The sequence below is a fragment of the Sabethes cyaneus genome, chromosome 2 (genome assembly GCF_943734655.1).
Source record: "Sabethes cyaneus chromosome 2, idSabCyanKW18_F2, whole genome shotgun sequence".
NCBI classification, from domain to species: Eukaryota; Metazoa; Arthropoda; class Insecta; order Diptera; family Culicidae; genus Sabethes; species Sabethes cyaneus.
The window spans coordinates 155,846,105-155,868,509 of NC_071354.1; the positions used below are offsets into that span (position 1 = coordinate 155,846,105).

The 22,405-nt window shown below is 39.9% G+C and overlaps 1 protein-coding gene across 6 annotated transcripts in view; it reads right to left on the reverse strand.

Moving 5' to 3' along the window:
- Positions 1 to 21,160, reverse strand: part of LOC128737243 (peptidoglycan-recognition protein LC-like) — a 28,863-nt gene extending 7,703 nt beyond the window's left edge. For 3 of the 6 annotated variants that reach the window (XM_053831841.1, XM_053831845.1, XM_053831844.1), the window contains exons 1-4: positions 21,014 to 21,160; positions 10,738 to 11,437; positions 10,451 to 10,678; positions 10,167 to 10,318 (exon numbers count right to left, since the gene is read on the reverse strand). In XM_053831841.1, the coding sequence (XP_053687816.1) occupies positions 10,167 to 10,318; positions 10,451 to 10,678; positions 10,738 to 11,290 (933 nt within the window). In that variant the 5' untranslated portion in view covers positions 11,291 to 11,437; positions 21,014 to 21,160. Of the gene's footprint in view, positions 1 to 10,166; positions 10,319 to 10,450; positions 10,679 to 10,737; positions 11,438 to 20,604; positions 20,986 to 21,013 lie in introns of those variants that run through there. The other 3 variants (XM_053831846.1, XM_053831847.1, XM_053831842.1) reach the window with 2 other exon arrangements.
- Between the last annotated feature and the right edge of the window lie 1,245 nt (positions 21,161 to 22,405).

A 22,405-nucleotide genomic window follows, 5' to 3' on the forward strand; every position in this document is an offset into this window, starting at 1 on the left:
CAGCGGATATATGGGGTAAAGGAAGCGGCAGAAGATTTAAACGATATTAGCTGAAACCTCCCTTCACCAAACCTGCAGCCTACCTTGAATGAGGAGGTTAAACCCGATTCACTCACTGATGACTGTCCAAGAAAAATGTCGCAAAGTGGAATCGCACAACGAAGAACAACTCAAAAGCGACAGTGAAACTGATAACTGAACCAAAACCAGATCAGACCGAGGCCTGGCGACTAGCTTTATGAGTCCGGTTTTCGACTAATAGAAGTGGTGAAAATCTTTGGATGTGTGAACTGTACTTGAATTTAAAGGTACCTTGTACATTCTCCTACATGCTAAGTTTTATTACAAATTGTACATGGTGGGTTAGTTATGGCTTCTTGGTTTTACTTGCGGTTTCGTGGGTACTCGTGGTGGGTATGGGTATTCACAGCTGGATAAGGTCCGTCCAGCAGATGACGACACTGACGGCTCGACTCGATGACGTCCACTTAGCAAGCGTATGTATTGGGGAAGAGTAGACGCTGGTTGCGGTTAAATTTCAGGAACAGAATGACACGCCACAGTTTACAGTATGGGCCGTATGCACCGACCCACAATCAACGGTGGCTACGACTATCAATGATGAACTCAGCAGGGGCCGGACCTACCGACGAAGAGTTTGGAAACGTCGTGGATGAATATCTCGGCAGGTGCCGGATCTACCGCCGAGCGATGTATACACGTCGTGCCAGTGGGTGAATATCTCAGCAGGTGCCGGATCTAGCGCCGAGCGATATATAAACGTCGTGACGGTTGAGGGGAAGTTCAGCAATAGCCGGGCTTAGCGACGCACACCCCAGCAGATGAATGTACCGCCAGTCGGCCTATCGGTCACGGTGCACAGGTAGCAGCCCGGTTCTAAACGGATGAGTTGATTTACTCTCGGCTACAAATGACGTTGATCTCAACCCCGAGTGGCACGGGTAGAGTATACGCGTGTTGATTTGACCGGTAAATTCGCCGACCGAAACTGAAGAATTGGCTTCGTTGGCTTTCCTGTACAGACGAAAAACTCCGGAAATAATCCGGTAAAACAGAAAAGGCCCGCTGGACCTTTCCAGCACGATTAGTAATCGGTCGCCATACCATCTTTTCTTCCACCATCTACCCATACCGCACAATATTTAACCATAATCAATCATACAGAGTTATTCATTTACCTTTTCTGTTGTACAATCTATTTGTCTGACACTCGATACAATAATGACAATACTCAGCTTTATGTTGCTCACAGACAAAAGCTACTAAACGACAATGATTAACAATAAAATACTCCACGTACAATAAAACACTAACCGTATTCTTAACTTATAGATTTCACTTTTGTGCATGCCAAATTTTAGGTTTTTAACTTCTACCTTAGCTGTAAGTATAGAACAACACATTAAAACTTTCACCACTTTTAATAAAATAAATTTACTCTTAATGACACACACGACGCGCACTTCTGGAATCTGTGCCAGTTTCGAACATATACAAGTTTCACTGTGAGAACGCTGAGCTTTTATAGATTCGAAGAGCGGAAGTTGTGAGACGAGGCAACGACAAGTCCGAATGTCACCGAGAGCGATGATTTGCCTACGTCCACTGAGCTAAACTTCTCCCGTTTAACCATTAGTGAGGTGTGCTGTACGATGTACCTCACACTCATGGTGGTAAGACGCACACATTTAGGTGACGGCGAGATGGCCTGTTGAGTGGTTCACCAGTTTAGTACAATCTGGATGCACCTCACTCATCGGGTCCAGCTAATATCAGGGACGGACTTCGGGAATGGACGGGAAATTTCCACTACAAGTTATTGGCTACATTGTTGTGGCGAATGCCACAACTTATACTTGTAACCCAACGGTTACAATACTCCATCGTCCCTCTCCCCTTTTCCTATCACCTTTAGTATTCTGGTTATTAAACTGATTGCATTTCTTTTTGCACATGCAGAATCTTTTGTACCCAGTACAAAACATTCCCATATCCCCTTAAAACCTCCTGTACTATTTCTGTGATCTCACTTTCTTTCTTCACTTATATGAAGAAGCAAAAGAGCGCACACCAATACCTATTTATGCTTGGTTACTGTCTGAGTTTGATGGCAATCGTGATTGTGAGGAGAATCAGTGAAGATTAGTAAACGAAGCATCGTGAAAATAAAATTTTCTTAAGGTAAGTATTTCACTTTGATAATTAAAACTTTCCTCTTACAGCGATGTCAACCCGTGATCTCTAGTGCGACTATTCCTCCTCTATTCACTATCATTCGTTTCTGTGCGGTACCACGGTAGGTTACACAATCTATTAGATTGTGAAGCGTTAAAGTGAACTGGGGGTATTTCGAACCATTGGTAAATGAAAACATCGCGAATTATAGTCGACCCGGCCCGTGGTGTTTTTTCCGCATCGGGTGTTAGAATCGCAAGTGCCAATTTCCTTCGATGTTGGACCCCCCCCCCCCGGCTGATTGCTTCTAAATTGAGGGTTGGCCTCGGTTTGAAGATAACCGTTGCGTTCTCTTTTTAGGATTCTGGCTTCAAATCGGCGGCGGAAAAAACTCCGATATGTTTTCCTCGCTCATCTGCCAATTCATAGGAGCTTGTTCCTACTCGGGCCACTATGGTACATGGCACGTACAGAGCATCAAGCTTCGCGTTGTAGGCCTCTGCGGCGGAGGACTGCCGAAAATTACGTTTGAAAACTCGCTGCCCTACTGCATATACGGGAGCGGTATTCTTTGCACGGAGAAGGTAACTATGTGTATTTTGTTCATGGGCTTTCTGTAGATTTTTAATTACTATAGAATAAATTACTTGATCGATTTCCCCCTTCTTATCAATCCTTTCCCCTTCCGACATGTCCTTTTCCTCCCTATCAATTCTATGTTCTTCCCCGTGTCCTATAATTTCGTGTCCGAAAAGAACCCTGTATGGAGAAAACCCGGTTGCTGAATGTGGAGTATTATTTAGGCAAGATTCGATTTCCGATACCCTGGTGTCCCACAATTTTTGATCCTGCTTTACATACGACCGAATGCAAGCGTTGATTGTTCGGTTTAGTCGTTCCACTGGATTGGCCTGACTATGGTGTCTAGGGCTGGTCCAGTGTTGGACCCCGTACTTAGATAAAAGTGCTTTGAATTCGACCGACAAAAAGGTGCTGGCATTATCGGAAATTAGAAACTCGGGGACTGAATATCGATGAAACCACGCCTCTTCTAGGATTTTAGTTACCTGAGGGGCTGAAATTCTTTTTACTGGCACAAGGAGACACCACTTCGAAAAGAGATCCATAATGACCAAAAGGTGTATGTTTCCCTGTTTACTCCGCGGGAGCGATTGAATAAAATCTAGTGCGATGATCTGAAACGGTTTCGTTGTCAGGCGTTGTTTGCCTGGCTCAGGTAGTTGCGACCGATTAGCCGGCTTATTCTGACGACAGAGACTACATTTACGAATATAATCCCGTACTTCTTTCGCCATCCGAGGCCAAAAGTATTTTTTCCTGATCTTCGCCAGAGTTTTGTCACCACCCAAGTGCAGACGATCATCGTGTTCTTCTATTAGAATTTTCTCTCTCATCGTTTCTGGTACGCATATTTTCCAGGAGAATCGGTAGTCCAGCACATGATCGGGAGAGGCAACGAGTTTTTTCAGAGTCCCTTGGTCGACTCGATAGTCTTTATATTTTTCAGGGGTCGCCTTGACTTTTCCCAATAAGTCGTGATACCAGCCATTCGAAACTTGGAGTTCTTCTATAGATCTGGATAGGGCATCGGCTACTATATTATCCGCACCTTTCCTATGCAAGATGGTCATACTATGCCGTTGGAGTTCTATGCTCCATCGACATAAGCGTGAGGAGGTCCGCCAACTACTCCTCATAATGTAAGTCAACGCCGAAGCGTCCGTGAAAACGGTAAATTTAGTGCCTTCTATGTAACATCTAAACTTTTCAATGGACTTTAGAACAGCTAGTCCCTCCTTTTCAGTCGCGAAGTAACGTTGTTGAGTCCTTGATAATTTTTGTGAAAAGTACGCAACAGGTTTTTCTATACCCTCATACGATTGCGTGAGAATTCCGGCTATCGCAATATCACTCGCATCGCAGTGAATCGCAAAGGGCCGGCGGAAATCCGGGTTCGTCAGAATGGGGGCACTAATTAGTAAATTTTTAATTTGTACAAATGCGGATTCAGCTTGGTCATTCCAGTGAACCGTTTTTGGTTTGTTTCTGAGTAAATCGGTTAAAGGTTGTGTCACCACGCTGTAATTCACTAAGAACCTTCGGTAATAATTGCACATTCCCAAAAATCTTCGGAGTGCTCGTAAAGATCTGGGACGTTCGTAGTTGACGATGGCCGATACACGGTCCGGATTTGGTTTAAGTCCCCCTTGACCTAGAATATATCCCAGATAAGCTACTTCCAGTACACAAAAACGTGATTTTGCGATATTGATCGAAAGGTTTGCTGCCCTCAGACGGTCTGCGACCTCGCCTAAGAGTGCCACGTGTTCCTCGAACGTGTTACTGACGATAATTATGTCATCTAAATATACGAACACGTTCGGTTCAAGTTCTCCCCCACCGAGCACTCGGTCCATTAGACGCGATAGTGTGGCCGGGCTGTTTACCAAGCCGAATGGCATTCGAGTAAACTGAAATAAACCTTGGCCTAATACTGAAAAGGCCGTGAATTTTCGTGATCTAGGGTGCAAAGGGATTTGCAGGAAAGCCTGCGACAGGTCAATAGTCGAAATAAATTCAGCAGCTCCCAATCGGCTAAGGATTCGGTCCGCATGTGGGAGAGGGTAACAATCTCTGACGGTTCGTTCGTTCAACTTTCGTGCGTCTAAACAAAGTCGTACCGTCCCATCAGATTTGTCCACCGGAACAAGGCGAAGTGCCCAGTCGCTGTAGGATTTTTCGATGATTTTGGCCTTTAACATTCTATTCAATTCAGCGTTAATTTGCTCCTGTCGGGACGGGGACGTAGGGAACGGATTAATTCGCGCAGGTGGCAGTTTTTTTGCTTCTTCAGAAAGCTCTATTCGGTGGCTTATCCAGTCCGTCATGTCCAATATTTCATTCTCTGCCACCTTGAATCGGTTTTTAACACTTTCCAGTTCTGATTTCTGTATTTCGTTCAGTCCTGTTTCCTGATCCTCGCTTGCGTTTGAAGCGGGATCTACATCTTCGTCTAGTGGTTCCAATTCTTTACTAATTTCTAAGTTCTCCACCCCTGGTTGACCGATCGCTGGTCTAATTTGAAACGATTTCCAAAAATTCATTCCCAGAAGAATTCGTCTTCTGAGTGCGGGAACTACAAGGGTTTCGATTACTTTAGTCCGGCCATTGAAAGTGACTGGGAGGTTTACGATGCCACGTACCATGAGCTCAGTTCCATCCGCCGTTTTTAAACTTATCTCACTGGGAAACAGCTGTAGTTTGCATTGTTTTATTAATTTCAATGAACCTGCTCCCAGAATACTCAAATGTGCTCCGCTATCTAATAAACCTCTTAGGGTATTGCCGTAAATGGAAATTTCTACGAATGGACGGTTATCATTTTCTAATTCGATAATTGCTTCATTAGTTTCATATTGGGAGGAATACACATAATCTTTCGATAAAACTTTGGCAAATCCTAACGTTTGCAAATTGGTTACCTGTTCGGTTTTGGCGAGGGGCTTTTCTAATGTTCGACTGGTCGGCCCTCGGAGACAGTCTTGGGTAAGTTTTTTTCACAGTACGGACAAGAAGCTGTGTCCACGTTGTGAAAACCACACTTTTTGCAAAATTGGTGCTTCGGTCGTTCACATTCCCGAGCGTGATGACCCCTCAACCGACAATTGTAGCAATAGCCCTCTCTTGGCGGTTGATAGTTACGTAGTAGCATGTCGAGTCCCTGATTTTCCTCGGAAGGGTGGGGTTCGTCTCTATTCGGGTATTCTTTCTCGTCTTCTGAGCTCCGCGCGCGCGATTTTGAATTAAAGAAATGACGCGTTTTCTGATGCTCGTACGTTTGTTTCCGCGAGGTTTTCGGTATTGCCCCGGTTTGAATCTCATTCACCTGGGACGTTTTCCCGCGGGGGATATCATTTGCCGTCGTCTGATACTTATACCAGTACGTCGCATCTAAACGGCGACCAAATTTCTTCAGGTCTGCCAGGTTATCTATTTCTGAAGACACCGCGTGGCCTTTGTAATCCGCGCGCATATTTCTGAATACGAACTCGAATTTTTTTCGTTCCGACAACGGTTTGGTAAGGGAATTAAATATTTTTTGCATTTCTAAATAGTAATCTTGAAAGCGTTCGCGTGGGCCCTGTTTTCTCGATCCCGCGCGCGATTCATTCATATGATCGTGATCCGGACTCAAGAATTCTCGTTTGAGCTCTTCTTTTAGTTCGTTCCAGGAGGTGAAATCTTCATTTTCAAAACCTGTCATGAACCACGTTTTCGCGTGGCCGCTAAACAAATGAATTGCCGACCGAAACAATTCTTTGTGCGACATATTTTCCGATTTGGTATAAAACTCCACTTCTTTGAGGAATTTCATTAACGATTGGCCGTTGTCCGCGCCATCGTACTTAAGTCTCCAGTCTGACACTGGTCTTCCTCTACCGATCTGTCGATTTCGCTTTTTTCCTCTCGATTCCCGACGCGATCTATCCGATGACCTTTCCGATTCCGAATCTGTTGCTTCTCTACGCCATCGCGAACGCGGAGGTCTAAAGTCTTGGACTAACGGTAACGATTCAATTCTAGCTCGATTAGATTGTTTTTCCCTTCCTTCAGGAATATCCAGGGTCTCGGCTCTACCATTAACATTTTCAAAGGAATTAATCCCCCACATTTTTTGCGCTGCCCACATTTGCATCTGGGTGGGACCAAACATCCACGGAAACTGACAGGCTTGCATATAGAATGGGAGTAAGTTGTTTGGGGTTACGGTCTGATTATACGACGGGACCCCTATCGACTGTAATTGTCTCTTAAGGTGTCTACCCGGTGTGGCAAACACTTGTTCTTCCGGACTAGAAGATTCCGACCTATTCTCGCTTTCTTGACCGACTGCTAAATTAGACAAAGATTGATTAATTTGGTTCACAATTTCTTGTTGACCCATGGGGGAAATGATCGAAAAGTAAGTATTAAACGTTCCGCGGATACACGATTCTAGTGAATCCAAATCAGCGAGGTCTTCCTCGTTTTCTGTGCCTTCCGCAGCACGCTTCACACGGGCAAAGCAATGTACTAGTCGCGTTTTGAGGGCCTCCCGTATGCCTTCAAATTTCTTACGATGCGAAAGGAACTCCTTAATTTCCTTCACTTTTTTATCTATTACCTCTATCTCCTGATCTACCGAAGTATTAAGCAAATTGAAGTCTAATCCTGCATCATTCTTCGCTTTATCTTCTTTTATTCTAGCCTTGAGTCTTCTTGCCAGTGCGGATCGTGTTTCAACCTCCGTATACTCAATACCGCGAATTATAAGTTCATGCACAATTTCATCCCTTTCTAGATGATGGACTAATAAATTTCTGTATTGTAAATCAAATTCAATATCCATTGTGTGCGTTTGGAGAACGACGTGCCGCTAATCTAAATCAGCGTACTGATTTTTCTTTCCCTCTCCGGGGTCACTAGCCAAAATTCTACTTAGTGGGTATTTAAAGTTGGGCGCCAATTATTAGCCTTTAACTAGTCAGCGGATATATGGGGTAAAGGAAGCGGCAGAAGATTTAAACGATATTAGCTGAAACCTCCCTTCACCAAACCTGCAGCCTACCTTGAATGAGGAGGTTAAACCCGATTCACTCACTGATGACTGTCCAAGAAAAATGTCGCAAAGTGGAATCGCACAACGAAGAACAACTCAAAAGCGACAGTGAAACTGATAACTGAACCAAAACCAGATCAGACCGAGGCCTGGCGACTAGCTTTATGAGTCCGGTTTTCGACTAATAGAAGTGGTGAAAATCTTTGGATGTGTGAACTGTACTTGAATTTAAAGGTACCTTGTACATTCTCCTACATGCTAAGTTTTATTACAAATTGTACATGGTGGGTTAGTTATGGCTTCTTGGTTTTACTTGCGGTTTCGTGGGTACTCGTGGTGGGTATGGGTATTCACAGCTGGATAAGGTCCGTCCAGCAGATGACGACACTGACGGCTCGACTCGATGACGTCCACTTAGCAAGCGTATGTATTGGGGAAGAGTAGACGCTGGTTGCGGTTAAATTTCAGGAACAGAATGACACGCCACAGTTTACAGTATGGGCCGTATGCACCGACCCACAATCAACGGTGGCTACGACTATCAATGATGAACTCAGCAGGGGCCGGACCTACCGACGAAGAGTTTGGAAACGTCGTGGATGAATATCTCGGCAGGTGCCGGATCTACCGCCGAGCGATGTATACACGTCGTGCCAGTGGGTGAATATCTCAGCAGGTGCCGGATCTAGCGCCGAGCGATATATAAACGTCGTGACGGTTGAGGGGAAGTTCAGCAATAGCCGGGCTTAGCGACGCACACCCCAGCAGATGAATGTACCGCCAGTCGGCCTATCGGTCACGGTGCACAGGTAGCAGCCCGGTTCTAAACGGATGAGTTGATTTACTCTCGGCTACAAATGACGTTGATCTCAACCCCGAGTGGCACGGGTAGAGTATACGCGTGTTGATTTGACCGGTAAATTCGCCGACCGAAACTGAAGAATTGGCTTCGTTGGCTTTCCTGTACAGACGAAAAACTCCGGAAATAATCCGGTAAAACAGAAAAGGCCCGCTGGACCTTTCCAGCACGATTAGTAATCGGTCGCCATACCATCTTTTCTTCCACCATCTACCCATACCGCACAATATTTAACCATAATCAATCATACAGAGTTATTCATTTACCTTTTCTGTTGTACAATCTATTTGTCTGACACTCGATACAATAATGACAATACTCAGCTTTATGTTGCTCACAGACAAAAGCTACTAAACGACAATGATTAACAATAAAATACTCCACGTACAATAAAACACTAACCGTATTCTTAACTTATAGATTTCACTTTTGTGCATGCCAAATTTTAGGTTTTTAACTTCTACCTTAGCTGTAAGTATAGAACAACACATTAAAACTTTCACCACTTTTAATAAAATAAATTTACTCTTAATGACACACACGACGCGCACTTCTGGAATCTGTGCCAGTTTCGAACATATACAAGTTTCACTGTGAGAACGCTGAGCTTTTATAGATTCGAAGAGCGGAAGTTGTGAGACGAGGCAACGACAAGTCCGAATGTCACCGAGAGCGATGATTTGCCTACGTCCACTGAGCTAAACTTCTCCCGTTTAACCATTAGTGAGGTGTGCTGTACGATGTACCTCACACTCATGGTGGTAAGACGCACACATTTAGGTGACGGCGAGATGGCCTGTTGAGTGGTTCACCAGTTTAGTACAATCTGGATGCACCTCACTCATCGGGTCCAGCTAATATCAGGGACGGACTTCGGGAATGGACGGGAAATTTCCACTACAAGTTATTGGCTACATTGTTGTGGCGAATGCCACAACTTATACTTGTAACCCAACGGTTACAATTTTTCAAAATTATCGTACAGAAATTTAATGTATGGGTATGGTTCGTAATTTCTTTTGTAACTTAAAGATTAGAAATTACAAAAATGATATAGAAGACAATTTTTCCGACTTTCCTTTAAATTTTTCTACCACTGTAGAAAACTTTATGAAAAAGTTTTTCCTCAATTTCAATGTTTTTTGGAATGGAGAGAAAGTTTGCTTACAGTTCCATAAAAAATGTTTGTTCTGCTATGGTTTTAGAGATAAAAATCCGAAAAACAATTAGGTAATAATTCCAATTATTCATTCTCTCCGGCTCAAAATTCAAAGCGGAAGAAAAGCTATAGTGAAGTTTAAAGTTTTTTTTCGAGTCCCCTATTTGTAAACTTAATGGAACGAATTGGAACTAATATGATTTGCGTTTCATAGAAAACATTGCAATGAAAACAACACAGTAACACATTTATACTAAAGAAATAAGTGGTTGATTACGAAGCTATGATATGCACTCGCCAAATACGGATTACAATAATGTGCGAAAGCTCACCTGCGTAGAACAGCCTTCGGTGGCGGTATGTGCGATTATAACTTTATGCACAGGGAGCTTAAGTAGTTCTAAATCTTCTTTAGGTGGCTGCGCCAGCCATTCGTTTCTTGTGACTATCCGCAAGGGTTTCGGATCTGGGAAGAAGTCTTCATCTGAAAATAAACTAAATTAGTATTACCATTCCACTAGATCGATATTTTATAGTTTCTGATGTTTGCTGGATAGGAGCTGAGTAAGAGTTCGTTTGTGTGTCGCTATTCTAGTAAAAGCAATCCCTAAAATACCTATGCCAGTATCCGGGGGAACATATGCTCGGTCATCGTCGCCATCGCCGTAGTGCGGCTTTATTATAGGTTTACCTGCAGTGCTTGCTACGTAGGCCGCAATAATTATGAAGGTTATGACGAGCATCATGGCGATCAGAATGCCCGCGCATAGCAATGGTTTATCCCGTATTATAGCCTTAAGACTAGAACGCCATGTTGCAGGCTCTTTAGGACTCAACGGATCGGCTGAAAAATCCATGTCTCAATTAGAAAAATATTCTTCAAATTAAGTAGCTATTTCTTACATGTGTTCTGTTTGGTAATCTCGGGTTCGCCTTCCGCTTCACCGTCTCTCTGATATCCTTGATTAACGACGCCGTCCTGTCTATCATGGTAAATATTTTTTATCACAACCTGCCCCTTTATGTATGTTTTGTTGCCAAACGTGATGTCTGACGAGTTTTGTACTGCTATGCTTCCGATATTCGGTCCCCGGTTGGTAGATGGTGAACCGTTATCATTTTTTACCGTCAACATGCCATTCTGTACCAACTGTCCGCCGGGTTGTAGCGAGTTCGGAATCCGTTCAATGGCCTTTTTAATCTGTTCATCATCACACTCGCTGTCACTGCTCTCGAAGGCACTTGAATCGTTGTCATTTTCGTTAATCGACGAGATTGATATGTTTTGACTGCTACTGCTATCACTCTTATCTACAACTGGGTTGACTACTACACCAGTGTTGTCACAACTAGCCGGATAGTTTGCACCCTTTGAGGGCTCAGATGTACTCGGATACAGTGGGTTGGAATTAGAAGTGGACGGTGTATTGTTTGGTTCATTTTTTGATTTTGCCATAACTGTAGTGCTCAAGCAAGTCGTGGAATGCCCAATGACGATTAGTCACTTTCTTCAGCTTCTTCATTGCATGGCACTCGAGTGAGTGTAAGGGCTAAGACAAAAACCTGATAAAACTTATCTCTTTCCACCTTTTCTGTGATAGCACTGCAAATAAATAGTTTAAAATTAACTCGAGGTAATATTACTTATCAAACAATGTAGCTAGCAGTTGGAGCGTTGCGTTGCAATAAAATACCGACGGTATAATTAGGTTATTTACGTTAGTTAATGCAGTTCTTGGAAAGAGCTACGAGAACAACTACTTGATTTTGCGGTTATAAAAATGATTATAAATTGAATCATCTGTTTCAAATATGCCGTTTGTGTCCACTCTTAAGGGGGCATAGTACTTTTTCAATTTAAAAAAATCGAAATTTTTTTTATTGACTATTTCAAAAGATTAACATTTTGACCATATGTGTTTCAAGTCATTTCGATGAAATCCAAAAATTGACAAAGTTACAGCTATTTGTATCTCGTATGTCTGGAGCGATTACACAGCGAATAAAAACTTCAACGTCGTTTTTCTCGAAACCAGGTTTTGAAAATCGGTACCATAAATATCTCAAGAACGGCTCAAGCAATTCTCATGATTCTTTTTTTTGTTTCAAAGCCAACAAAATTATCTAGTGTTTGACCCATCCTTTTTTCGATATTACAATTTTTGTATTTTTTATAAATGTTTGAAGTCCATTTTTTCGACTCAAAACCTTACTTTTATGTTTGAATCTCCGCCATTTTGTTATGCTTTCGAATTTTAAAAAAAGGATGGGTCAAACACGAGATAATTTAATATACTTTCATGTCGTTTTGGAATTTTTCAATTCGGATAAGCCCCCCAGCGCCAATCCATGGTACCGCAAATCATGTTTGTTCGAATGATCATGTTCAAGGAGCCGTAGGGGAGAGGAGAAGAGGTTCACATATGCAAACAAAATTGTAAATACTAGTATAAAGTACAATGTTTAGAATGCAAAAAACTCGAATGGATTCGCTTTTCGCGTTATCGAGAAAAAAATATTTGAAATAAGGCTAAAAATATGGTGTAAAAAGTACTATGCCCCCTTAAGATCTAAATACAAAGCGACTCCATTGCTGGGAAACAATCGTATTGATTTATGGAGAATGTTGATCTTTGGTTAGTATTGCAAAAATGCATGAAATATCACGCGCTAAACTAAACTTACTTTGTAAGAAAACTTGTCTAGTTTGAGCAAAAAATAGAAACGTAAGTGTTCCCAAACATTATCTCAGAATGTCTTAATATTTAACATAAAATTTAGCAAAAACAATGTTCCTATTTTAAAATATTTTAGATTATACAATTTGCTTTTATTTTTGATATGCCTCCTACCCCAGCCTTCCCCAATCAGAAAATACCTTGTTATCAAACCGATAAGAGAAGCCGGATAGTTAATCTGCAAGTGCACCATTAAAAAAATTTGAGTAAAATGTTTTCGATAGATATTAAATATCTATCTATCTATCCAAATTGTATTAAATATGCTAGATAAACCGGCTATTCAAATCCAGCCAAAAAAGAATATTAACACCCATTAACCTTTTAAGCTTAGGTTAGCTTATATGGCCTTCGTAAATGAGTAAGATTATGAACAAAATGTCTGCATTGGTTTTTATTGAATCAAAATTTTATTACTAACTTGAATTCTTTCTAGTAATGTTTGTGTCACTTTTATACTACATATATGAATGTGGTTGAAAATGAGACAAATAAGCCTTTAAACAAAATATTGTATTGCTATGCTCTCAACGCACGGTTGATTTTTGGCTTGAGTACCAACTAAAACATATTCTAAACTGTGTGAATTTTGAAAAGAATAATAAGTAAAAAGATCTATACCTAGGCTCCCGTGTGTTTATTTAAAAAAAACTCGTTTCTTACTGTGCGGTAGTATTTATAGCGTTTCGTTCCCATTTCCGCAGAGTCACTTGCAGATTTAATGGGTTATCGTGGACGAATGTTTCAGTGGTATGAATTGTTTGATGGAAAATACGTCGTCGTTGTCCTAGTCGTCAGCATACTGGGGGTAGCTCGTGGTATTTTTCTTAGGGTGGTAATTTCCTAGGCCTGTTTGCAACTCATTACAGTCTACCGACTTTTGCCAGATGTACAATGGTTATCTCTCCAAGTAGTGCCGTAGCTTGTGATTTATACGCGTCCGCCACTCTACGCTTTGAGTTTGTACTCCACGAGATATCGTGCGCAGTACTTTCCGTGCCAGCATGGCGCGTATGTTCTCCGGGAGTAGCGAAATAGCTTCAAGTTAATAAAGAACTATACCGATCTAACGAGGGGTTTCTACGATGTCAGCTTCGTACGGAGACGTATGCTTTTTGTTCGTAGCGTTTAGCGGAAGGCAAATTAATCCTGATTTTCCGTTTGAATGTTCCGCTGGGTCTTACTACTAATGTTGTTGTCCACAGTCACCAATAATCTTAAACAGTGCTGGAAAAAATCACTTTATCGAAACTCAAAATGATTGATTTTGAGTCAATGCAATATCAAAACTCTTTTTTCCAGAAGCAATATGAATATCATTGGAATAAAAATTCATTGTTAAACCAAGCTGCTGAGTTTCGATGTTTCTGTATATTCGTTTCGAAAAATTCATATAATGCGTTAGAAAAAAGTCAGAGCTGAATATCATTTTCAGTTTCATGGCAGTGAATATGAATATCAGTTTCAGCGCCTTGCACTGAATAGTTATATTCTAGTGGATTGGGACGCAACAGATTGCAGTAGGCTTTGTGATGACAATTTACTTTAAAGTTGAGATAACTGTTTGTGCGGTTTGCGCTGAAATCAAACGTTTATGGTGAAAACAACGCTCAGTGAAAATATCAACACCAGGGTAGTAACTGACATTTTTGATACTGAGTATCATTTTTCTTTTCGAATTCGTTGAAACTGATATTTGATATTCAGTTTTAGAGATGGAATAATGATTATCTTTTCCAATAATACCGTGACTAGATATTGAAATTGATTTTCATACTGATAAATATCAGCTACATAGAGAGCGAGTTTATATTCAATTTTATGAGTATCAACTGATAATTTTAAGCACTGACACAAACCCATTTACCACTTCTAGTCTGTCGCCGTGTGTAGCTACCGTCCGTGGAAGGTTCCATCCATTCCTTCGGTAACTTCTCATCCTCCCAAATGTTGGAAATTATCGGGTACAGAGCCATTGCCAGCGTTTCTCGGTCATGTTTGTAAAGCCCTGCACATAGGCGGTCGTTACCGGCGGCTTTGTTGACCTTCAGCAACTCGATTTCACGTATGATTTCTTGGAGGTCAGGTGCTGGGACATTGCTATCCTTCATAGGCATTACTTTCGTTCCACCTTCTTCTGCAACTTTGCCATTGAGGTGCTCATCGACGAACTGCTTCCACATCTCGATCATATCGCGCTGGTGCGTGATCAGATTCCCTACCTCGTCCTTCCTTGCTTGTCGGTATTTGGGCAAGTTCTCCCTAGTGGCAATGCTCAGACAATTTTTTCGTTTTTACCTTTGTTATACTATATAACAAAGGTTTAGGAATTGGTCGAAAAACACGAAGTTGATCTAAGGCCCGGAGGGCCGAGTCACACATACCAATCGATAGGGTTCGACGAATTGAGCAATGTCTGTGTGTGTGTGCGCTGCTGATTTTCTATCGTCTATTTCTCGGAGATGGCTGAACCGATTTGTCTGCTATTACTTTTGTTTGGAAGGTATTATAGTGGAGAATATTACTATTGAATTGTTTTGTGGTCTGACTTTTCGTTTAAAAGTTATAAGCAATAATGTGAAAACCACGTGACACGATTTTCTCCGGAACCACACAACCGATTTCAACGATCTTAGTACCAAATAAAAGCTCTTACTATTGCTAAACTTCATGCCTAGTTTTATTGAAAACAAACAAGCGGTTTAAAAGTTAGCATTAAAAAACCAGTTTTGACAAGGTCCAAATGATCGCCTGTTTCTCAGAGATGGCCAGACCGATTTATGCGCTATTAGTTTCATTTGGCAGATAATATAGCCTGATAGATCATTATTGAATGGTTTTTTGATTGGAAGTTTAATTTGAAAGTTATGAGCAATCGTATACACCACACCAAAATTAACAATTATTTATAATGATTTTAACCAATTTCAATTATTTCAATATCAAACGAGAGGTTTTGACACTGCGAATATATATGCAAAATTTTATAAGAATTAGTTTTACCGGTCAAAAGAAATTAACCCTCGAACACTCGCGCGCACAATGGCCCAAAACCAAAGAAAATGTGCGTACTAGAGTTTTGACTAGGAAAACTTGGTTTTAAGTTTATCGAACCTTTGAAAGAGTTTCTTAAAATTGAAAGCTCTATCGTCTGGTAGAATTTAAATTTTGATTAATCCCCCTAAAAATGAAATAAAAAAAATTATTTTTCTTCAGTTTCAACATAACACATTGATGTGTTCTGCAAAGTTTTAGAGCATACTATTACAAGAAATTTTGCTGAAGACAGTAACCTTCTATTTCTTCAGCGAAGATAGAAAAATCTTATTTATTGTATATGAATTTGTAAAATCAGTTTTTCTATTTTAGCTCTTTTTGTAATTGTTGTATGACTTTTTTGTGTATTGCAAAATTGTACAAATAGTAAAAATACACAACTTTGCTGAAAATAATATACCTCTTTGTTTGCTTGTTTAGGAACTGTAGAACTTTGATTATAAAAAATATCCTGATTTTGACTCGACTGCCAACAGCCGGATACATTTTAAACATTTTACATTTGCTGATAATTTTGCTGCATACAGACACCATTTTTCCATATTGCAATTGGGGCCAATTGCGGCACACCTCACATACTGCTTGCTTCGTTTCTGTGATGTTGGTTTATACTGATCTGTTTTCTAAACAATTTAAAGTATTAATGCATTGAATAATTCTGACATTTTGCTCATAACAAGTTTATTGAAGAATATACGTTAGTTAAACAACGATTTAAACCTTTATAACAATATGGCTTGAAACCTACACATGTTGCACAAAATACAACAGCGTGAGTAACCGAAAAAAAACAAAAAGAATTTTTTAATCGAGCAAAAATAACATGAATTTTAGATATTTTTACTTAAAGTTTAAACGTGAAAACCAAATCTATTCTTGATTTTAATAAATACATTGTTATTTTTCATGCAAAAATCTACGAACAAAAAAACAAAAACGAAAGAAAATTTTTTTGCCCGAGTTTTGGAAATTCCACTGTTTGAACTTTCATTTCTATTTCGTGCTAGAAGTTAACTCAACTCGCACACTCATTTTTCGAGTTTTTCAGGCTGTAGAACCCACAGACAATTGATTTTATAAAAAAAGTTTAACTCATATCCTACAAATTTTTTTTTGCCCCCCAATTTTTCAAGCCAATTTCCAAGGGGGGGGGGGTTGACAAAAACTTTGAACATGATTTGCAATGGCCTTACTAAGTGAAAGTTCATTTAGCTACTAATGAGCTACTAGCATTCTAACACCGTAACTACAAAAGGTACGGCAAAACTTCATTAAGCAAAATTATAGATAATAATTAGTTTTACAAATGTCCCATATGTAACTTTGTCAGAGTTTGCTCGGCTGAGACGGTACTTTCAAATGAATCAAAATGAAGTGAAAGTGATCGAACTATCGCTGATCAACTCAAACTGGTTTTTCCATTCAAATCTTCACTAAGACATAAGAAGATAAAGATGAAAGTTAATAAATTATTTAATAAATTAATGAAAGGCTGAGGACCTCTTTGGTCTATTTTATTCCGCAGGTACGCGAGGTTGGGTAACCAACGTATTTTGGACCCCTTCAGCAGCTGTGCATAATTTGGACACTTACAGCAAAATCAAATGGAAGTGTCCAAATTATGTAGAGCTGCTGATGGGGTACAAAATAGGTTGGTTACCCTACCGCGGACCATCGGTTTTCCAGTCGTTCACCAAAAGTTAATATTTGTAACGGGTGACAACTAAAATTTTGGAATTTGTTCCCGGCCCCTATACTCAACAACAAACGAGCTCAGAGAGAAATGCGATATGTATGTGTTAGCTCTCTCACTCCTCTTTTTGTCAATATTTTTTGTTTTGTTTATGTTTACCCAGTTTTGCTTAAAATGGAGTTGAAACAAGAAGCATGTCGGGAGCGCTTTGTACACTTCTACGAACTGCCACATAAATCTCGGCAAAAAGTATACGGTACAACATTTCAAAAGCAAATATGTTGCGGCTTCGACTTTTTACCATATCCTAAGATGCCCAACAACTATTCGCAAGCAAGGTAGTGGAAGTCTAGCCAAAATTATGGACGCAGAAGGACATCGTTCTCTTTCTCGTTTCTTCAACAACAAGCCCTCTGATTTAGCTATCAATAGAGATGCACCACATACGAATGTTTGGAGAAAATTTGGACTCTGTTTCTACAAAAACATCATGCAGATGGACAATACGTGTTTTGGCCGGATAGAGCATCATCACATTACGCCAATAAAACACAATCGTTCCTGAATACCCATTCGATTCCATTTGTATCCAAAAACCACGACCCGAAATATTTGTCTCAGTGCGCCTAATCGAAGGCAGACACAGAGACTCGTGGCTGTTGATGAGAACCTGTCCTGGGGAAACGTGAAAGCCATGGCGGGTAAACCGTTGGCAGTGGAGGTCTCTGCTTTCATCCTTTGCTGTCGGACATGGCGACACGAGAAAGTGTATTTTCGTCCTGAATTTGCATGAGAAATTGGGCGTTTGTTTAAAAATGCTGTGTTTCGGCATCGAGGCAAAATACTTTATAGAGATTTTGAAGCAGAAATACATGAGGACGTTTTATCAAAACTGGTCGGAAAATACCGGTATTTTCTCATGCCAGAACCGGTGTTTTGGTACTGGTTAACCCTCTAAAGGGTAAGGTCGTCTGTAGACGGCCTTCGCTTTTGGTACTCCAGAGTTGCATACGAAATTTGTTTTGAATTGACAACATGCAAAATGTGTTCAGAATAGATGTCTTGACATTTTGATATTAATTTCACAACATTCTGACTATGCATTCAAAAGTTATCATCTTTCAAACAAACAAAATCTTTCAAACAAAAATTCCGAAAAATTTCGAAAATAATTAATGCGCGAATATTTCCTTTTTTACTTTTGGAGAAAAAGGATATCTAGAATAAAATGATTGACCTTAAAATTTTTCTATGAGTAAATTTCATGCTTTATTTCAATTTTGTAATGTATTTAAATTGAAAAAATATCTGGGTAGAGCGTTAGACATGAAAAACGGAAAAGAGAAATTGGACTTTTTGTAACCTTGCGCTCCTCCAGATAATTATTTTTGCATGAAAATCAGAATTTAAGGTTCTTTTGAGTGTACTCTCACGATAAAATAGTCATTAGCTTGATTGCATCGTTTTTACGATGTTGCCCGTTAGAGGCTTAATCAGTACTGATCTTGGTATACCCGGTATCCCATCACTAATTGTGACCCACGTGTGTTCCTCCGGGGCAGAACAAATTATCGCAATCCAAACATGTAGTAATATGTCTCATGTTTTGAGAGTAAAACTAAACAAAAAGTAGTTCGTACTCCACACTAAATCTTTGCTTTTCACAAGCGAATAACCAAGACCTTACTTTGCACAGGTGTTTTCCACGGACTCAACTATTATAGTTCATTGTCGATCCAAATGTTTCTTCACCCTTCCACCATGCAGTTCGGCTAGATTTAACAACACAATGTGTCATATTCTAGCAGATCCACGGAAGTTCTGATTTTTAAATGTTAAAAAGTCTTGTAACACGAAGATGATTAGTGCTATCAGTCAGAAGTTAGAAAACGTGAAAAACAAAATGCTTGGTTTTATGTACGTGACAAAACCAAATAGCACAAGTAATGGTAACATAAAATGTTTCTTTGTCTTATCTGATAGGGTGTATTTTAATAAAAAAAATACTTTTATTTTGGCCGTTTCTATACGTCACGGAGTGTTGTTTGAAATAAGAGTTCCCTGATAAAATAAGGAAATCTACGTCATAATAAATATGACTTATCAGCTGTAAAGAAAGTCCTGTATTTCTTCCATACCGTAGATCACTTAATCGTGGGAAAATCCCAATGAACGTCACCAACCGTTGAATGATCGTCTAGCTCCAAGCAGTGTCACTGACGACACATGCTCACAAAGCGCGACGATCCATGATAGGTACTTGCTGGAAGTGAACGCAATTCCAGTGGCCGGTTTTCGAACCGTTGGTGTGAGTGATCACGAGACTCTGGTACAAAAATAGTCACACATCATCGGCTGAAGTCGTGTGCGATAGGAACATCATCTGTATGGTTCTAAAGTTCCGTGCAGGAACAACAAATGTGATCATCGTTCCATGCAACAAAACACAGCGTTTTGCTATGTTTATTTGTATACCATATCTCATATTCACTGTTGTTGTTGAAACGAGTCTTGAAAATCAACCTTTAGAAAAGGCAATAATTATTGCCAATTTCACACTTTGCTTAGCTGTGTTTGTAAAGCTCAATTCCTAAAAATATGTAAAAATGTTTGTTCAAACAAACTGCTGCGTTTGTTCATTGGAAAAATATCATCATCGCTCTGCTAATGGTTGAGATTATTTTAGGTTTTTTTAGGCGCTAAATTGAATTACATATATAAAATTAAGACCGAACGTTGCAAGCGAAATTATTTTTCTTTGAACGAAATACTTTTAAGTCAGTATTTGCATATCGTCAATTGCATAATTTGTTTCACAAAATGATGTAGAGATGTCAAACTATTTCCGCAAAGTTAATCGATCCTTTAAAAGCCGATCACATTCATAAATCTGACTGAGATGCTTAAAAAACGAATATAAGTTTAATAAAGCAAGTCAACTAATGTAATTGAGTAGTGCTGCAAATTTACAATACTAGTTAATATTTCCGCGAATAGTACATTCAGATTAGTTACGACTTTACATTCCATTTATTTACATAAAACAAAAGACAAACCAGCTTTGCAGACGTCTTATCACAAAATATTGCATGGTTGAGGTCAAGGCAAAGCTGCCTGGACGGCCAAGCCAACAGTGAACCTAAGCATTATTTTACTGTACGTCCCAAAAACAAATAATGTGTCATGCAAATAAATATTGTGGAATACTAAAATCATTATCTTCAATAAAAGGGAGTCATTAGGAAAAAGTAAGAGAAGGATATCATAAGTCCAATAGCATACAAATGATTGTTTAAAAAGTATGGTTAATCCTCCACTCGTTCAGAAATTTGTTCTTGTTTCGTATTTTACACTTCTTGTTTTACTGCGGTCACTGCTTAATCTCAAAATTACACTGTATTTTGACATTCAACATTGCATTCAATCACATGCTTCTGACAACGCGAAATTCCAAGAATGATCACGACCGTTGCAAATTTTCCATCACCCATTTTCGAGTCACTGTACATGTTTCTCTTGTTTAGATAAAAAATTCAATCACTCTTGCTCTGTTGCACTGTATCACTATCAATTGGGGGACACGAGGCTTATCATGCATTCAAGTTTCTTTGTTCATTCGAAAAAACAACAAGCATTTCTCACTCCATCAACTGCTAGCATACACTAACGCATGTAGTACACCTATAAACACCTTTATTTTCTCGGATTTTGAAGTGGATATACTCTTTATTGCTTCCTTTCGAATATGCAAACAGATCTATGACGACTGAATTCCGACGAAATTGTCTCGCGCAATGCTTAACCACTCTCGAACTCAACGATCTAATCGGCTGCGCGATCCGACGAGGACTAGCACACTGAAGCAACTGCTAAACCGTGAAACGTGTAACTTGCGCGAATGTCTTTGAGCTGGTGGTTTGCGATGACACTACTGACTGGCTGAATACCAACACAACGCAGCGTGAACGATGTGAATTCCAGTCAGATCGAAATTCCAGCCCAGTGTGTTGAGATAGTATATATAGTAAATTTACTTCTGCTAATCATAAATACCTGCATGCCGGGAGAATACAGTTTTGAATACTAGCTGGCAAGCTCTTAATGATCCGTGTATAGTCGAATATGACGTTGCGTCGCTGCTCTTGATAACAAGCACTGCACTGTTTGGTTCATGGAAAATTAAATAAGGGTCAAAAAAGAAGACAACAGTTGCAATCAATGAAATGTTTAAAATGATAAAAATTTATCAATGGGTTTTAGCTAGTAGCAGGAAGTGTTACATAAAGTACATATCAAGCAATTTGATTAAGACATAGCGTTATAACGCTGCCTATCAAAAGAATCCTTTTATTACTTTTTCGTTTTGAAAACCTAACATAACATTAGAAAAAGATTAGAAATACCAAATTTTATTTTTCCTACCTCAAGGACCGGGAGGGACTGCAAGGGTACAAATTGCAAAAAGGCTCCAAACCATGACGACCGGCAAAATACTGTATACCCAGATGCTGACGAAACATGTCTCGTTATGGATGATGAGACTTATGTCAAAGCGGACTACCGGCAGCTTACGGGGCTACTGTTCTTTACCGCCCAGCACAACTTTGATATTCCAGAGGAAGTAAGGAAGCAGAAACTTTCAAAGTTTGCCAAGAAATACATGATTTGGAAAGCGATCTGCTCATGTGGCAAACGGAGTGCGCAGTTCGTGACTACCGGGATTATAAACGGGAAAAATAAAAAATAAGAAAACTTATCCAATTTAATTCTACTATGTGTATTTTATTCAATGACAGATACGTATTTCGCCTACGACTTGCAGGCTTCCTCAGTGTCTGTTTTCGAACTCGAACTCGAACTCGAAAACAGACACTGAGGAAGCCTGCAAGTCGTAGGCGAAATACGTATCTGTCATTGAATAAAATACACATAGTAGAATTAAATTGGATAAGTTTTCTTATTTTTTATTTTTAGGTTTCGTATTCTATTAAGACGCTCCAAAAACTTCAGTCATTATAAACGGGCACATCTACGTCAAAGAGTGTCTACAGAAGCGTCTGCTTCCTTTGTTGAAGCAACACGA